Source organism: Jaculus jaculus, chromosome 1 (assembly GCF_020740685.1).
Source record: "Jaculus jaculus isolate mJacJac1 chromosome 1, mJacJac1.mat.Y.cur, whole genome shotgun sequence".
Lineage (NCBI taxonomy): Eukaryota > Metazoa > Chordata > Mammalia > Rodentia > Dipodidae > Jaculus > Jaculus jaculus.
The window spans coordinates 240,822,303-240,826,357 of NC_059102.1; the positions used below are offsets into that span (position 1 = coordinate 240,822,303).

At 55.3% G+C, this 4,055-nt stretch overlaps 1 protein-coding gene across 1 annotated transcript; it reads left to right on the forward strand.

Moving 5' to 3' along the window:
• Positions 1-1,749: 1,749 nt before the first annotated feature.
• Positions 1,750-3,266, forward strand: Mt3 (metallothionein 3). Its single transcript, XM_045137301.1, has 3 exons — positions 1,750-1,921; positions 2,170-2,235; positions 3,010-3,266. Exons 1-3 carry the CDS (start codon positions 1,891-1,893, stop codon positions 3,117-3,119), a joined length of 207 nt encoding a protein of 68 aa, XP_044993236.1. The 5' UTR covers positions 1,750-1,890; the 3' UTR covers positions 3,120-3,266.
• The last annotated feature ends 789 nt before the right edge of the window (positions 3,267-4,055 follow it).

Here is a 4,055-nt window from a genome sequence, read left to right on the forward strand (position 1 = left end):
ATTCTTTTATCCAGAATGGCATTTATTAGGCTGTGAAACAAATCAGTGAATTCCTGGGCCTGTAGATAGATAGCAAAGCCCCAAGATCTAGATTAAAAACCTCATGTCTTCACAAAGCGGAATCAAGAGCCAAGGTCAGCCAAACAGAGAAACTAAAGAAACCCGGAGCAGGGTTATGTTAGAGGACCGGGAGGGACTGGTTGTACATCGGTACCCAGACGATGGGGCCGAGGGAAGACGGCTGCTTTCCGGGACTATCAGAGTTACTTTCTGTGTTCCCTTGGCTGGCTACCATCTTGTTGTTGTTTATGGACTGTGCCTCACCTTGCAAGACCAAAACTAAACTGCTGCTAGGCGTGATAGTGCACGCCTTTAATCCCAGCACTCAGATGGCTGAGGTAGGAGGATCACGATGAGTTCGAGGCTACCCTAAGACTACATAATGAATTCCAGGTCAGCCTGGGCTAGAGCGAGACCCTACCTGGAAGAAGAAAACAATAAAACTAAGCTGCCTCACTTTCCCTGCTCAGAGTTTCTATCTCTTTATTAAGAGAGATGGAGCTGGGTGTGGTGGCGCACGCCTTTGATCCCAGCACTTGGGAGGCAGAGGTAGGAGGATCGCCATGAGTTCGAGGCCACCCATGGTGAATTCCAGGTCAGCCTGGACCAGAATGAGACTCTAGCTAGAGGGTGGGGGAGGTGGTCCTTTCTAACATAACCAACACTTTTCAGCGCTTTTCCAGATCGGATTTGCAAGCGGTTCAGTTTTGCTTGGAGGACAGGTGGGGGAGGGGGCTGAATTCCTTCTTGAAGTCCTTCTCTCAACAGAACCAAAGTCTGAGGCTGAAACTGGGTGTGGTGGCCCATGCCTGAAATCCCACCACTTGGAAAGCAGAGGCAGGAGGAGGTTGGGAAATTCTAGGGCTAGCCCAGGCTAAAAACAAAAACAAGATGGGTGGGGGAGGGGCGGAGTTGGGGCATGAGCCACCTTGTGCATCTGGCTTATGCCGGTTCTGGAGAATCGAACTCGGGTCTGTGGGTTTCGTAAGCAAACACCTTCATCTCGAAGCCATCTTTCCAGCCCTCCCCCACCCCGTGTCTGTCTGTCTGTCTCTCTCTCTCTATTTGCAAAGAGAGAGAGAGAGAGAGAATGGTCACTGGTCACACTAGAGCCTACTGCCACTGCAAATGAACCCCAGACACATGTGCCACTTTGTGTCTCTGGCTTTACGTGGGGACTGGGGAATGGAACCCGGGTTGTATGCTTTGCAGGCAAGCGCCTTAACCGCTGAGCCATCTCTCCAGCCCAATGGTGGGTGTCTCTGAACATAAGTGGAAGTCGGTGTGAGAGGTGTTCAGGGTCCCGTGGAAGGACATGCTAAGGAAGGAGACAAAGCGTGTTCCAACCAAGTGCCGAATGCTGACCCCCTCCACCCTCCACCTTTCAGACTGCTCTTCAGAGACCTCGTCAGCGTCTTTACTGCTGGTGCAGTGGTCAGCGCCAGGCTCCCTGTGAAGGGTCTCCTTCGGCTGGACATCCCCTCTAGTGGCCAAGAACTCTGGGATGGAGGGCCTGCGTCCCCGTCCACTTTCCGAGAGGGCCCACGCGCGCTCCCTCGGGGCGGCGGCGGCGGCGCCTCGGTACCCGCGCCGGGGAGCGGGCGGGCGGCGCGCACGGCGTCGTGCGCTCGCGGGGGGCTGGGGGACGTGGGGGACAGCGCCGCAATGCGCAGGGCCAGTGCGCGCAGACCCGGAGCCCGCGCCGTGCGCAGGGGCGGGCGCCCCCGCCCGCGGCTATAAAAACCTAGTCACCTGCTGCCACCAGCTACGCAGTGCAGCCACCCGCCTGGAGAAGCCAAGTCACCATCTCCCGAGGCTGCTTTCCTGGACATGGACCCTGAGACCTGCCCCTGTCCTACGGGTGAGACTCCCCCCCCCCCGCGTCCCCGCTCCCTGCTTGCGGCACAGTGCACCCCTTTATTGACAAACAGCCCCATGCCCTGTCTTAACTCAAGGACACTTGGGGGAGAGAGCTCTCTTTCCCCATCTTGAATCCCATGAAGAATCAGAATACCCGCGTGGGAAGAGCGCTGAGAGTCAGCGCCCGGCTCCTTTTCTGCCGGGTGCCTGGTGGGTCTTTGCACATTTTAACCCTTCCTGTGACCATAGGTGGTTCCTGCACCTGTTCCGACTCCTGCAAGTGCGAGGGATGTAAATGTACCAGCTGCAAGAAGAGTGAGTGCACCCCTCCTCCAACCCCCTCACCCCACTCCCAGCATTGGCCCGCAGAGGATACGGGCCCCCTAGGCAGTGTTTGGCAAAACCTCCCCTTGCAGATCTTAAATTACTGAGGCTGTGTGGACCACAGAGGTTGACCCCGTAGGCCTAGGGCAAGCTGTTTCTTGGTTAAATCTCAGATTTTAACAGGCAGCTGGATTTGAGAACTGCCCCACCCCCAAGCCCTTCTGCCAGCGCCCAACTCTTCCAAATCTCCACTGCCCTGGGTAATCCCAAGAGAGGCTGGTGGTCATTTACTTGTGGATCCCCTCCATTTGATCCCTGCTCACTGCAGTGTGATATGCAGGAAGGGGCGGGGGATGGCTTTCCCTTCTTTGAGGTAGAGTAGGCACATTTCCTGTGCTCTGTGTGCCTCTCTGAGCTTATCTTGCAAGGCCCAAGTTCAGAGCCTTTCTCCTGAAGGCCTAGAACTCCCTCAGTGGGGCCCCAAGCCTGCCATCCCCCAGGGGTTCCCTGGCACCCACCCAAGGGTCTGTGGTTTAGTTTTAGGATGACCCTCATCCTAAACTAGGAAGCCCAGCATGCCTCTGAAGCACCATGGGTGCTGAGTCAGACCCAACAGTAGCGAGAAGAAAGCAGTGGGTCCTGGTCATTCCGGGATGACTCCCCAGCCTCCCAGTTCCTCCCCCGCTCCCCCCCCCCGCCCCCCGCTGCCCTTTCCATGAGCACGGACAGGTGCTTCAGACCCGGGCTCCTTCATTTTCTCTGCAGGCTGCTGCTCTTGCTGTCCTGAGGAATGTGAGAAGTGTGCCAAGGACTGTGTGTGCAAAGGTGAGGAGGGGACCAAGGCGGAGGCAGAGAAGTGCAGCTGCTGCCAGTGAAGACGAGCCCCCTCCTCGCGCCCCTGGAGCATGTGTAAACAGTGCCCTGTGGTCCCATGCCCCCTCCGTCCATGCTAGGGCGTGGGTGTTGCCCCTTTCCCTGGCTGCCTGATGGCAAGTGACAATAAATCCCACAAACAGCATGAATCGAGCTCTAGTTTTTTTCTTTAAAAAAAAAAAATAGCTAGGCGTGGTGCGCACATCTTTAATCCCAGCACTCGGGAGGCAGAGGTAGGAGAATCACTGTGAGTTCGAGGCCAGCCTAGACTACATAGTGAATTCCAGGTCAGCCTGAGCTAGAGTGAGACCCTACCTCGGAAAACAAAACAAAACAAAACAAAATATATATGTTTGTGAGGGAAAGAGGCAGATAGAGAATGGGCATGCCAGAGCCTCTAGCCACTGAAAATAAGCTCCAGACACATGTGTCACCATGTGAATCTGGCTTTACATGGGTACTGGGGAATCAAACCTGGGTCCTTAGGCTTTGCAGACAAGCACCTTAACCACTGAACCATCTCTCTCCAGTTCATGTTTTTTGTTTTGTTTTTTTTCAAGGTAGGGTCTAGCTCTAGCCCAGGCTGACTTGGAATTCACTATGTAGCCTCAGAGTGGCCTTGAACTCACAGCAATCCTTCTACCTCTGACTCCGGAGTGCTGGGATTAAAGGTGTGTGCCATCACACCCGGCTCCCACCTGGTCTTTTCTTAAGGTGGAGCAGAATGTGCAGGGATGGGGGAGCCCACTCCAAGGGAAGCATCCAGTTAAAAATGGGATTCTGGGGACTGGAGAGATGGTTTCGCAGTTATGGCACTTGCCTGCAAAGCCAAAGGACTTTGGTTCAATTCCCCAGGACCCACGTAAGTCAGATGCACAAGGTGGCACATGTGTCTGGAGTTCCTTTGGAGTGGCTGGAGGTCCTGGAGCTGGCTCTCT

Excerpts from the sequence above, each read along its gene's own strand:
- Mt3 (XM_045137301.1), top strand. The coding sequence starts at position 1,891 with ATGGACCCTGAGACCTGCCCCTGTCCTACGG. Across the intron at positions 1,922-2,169 it reads GACCTGCCCCTGTCCTACGG|GTGGTTCCTGCACCTGTTCC; the intron begins GTGAGACTCCCC and ends CTGTGACCATAG. Across the intron at positions 2,236-3,009 it reads ATGTACCAGCTGCAAGAAGA|GCTGCTGCTCTTGCTGTCCT; the intron begins GTGAGTGCACCC and ends TTTTCTCTGCAG.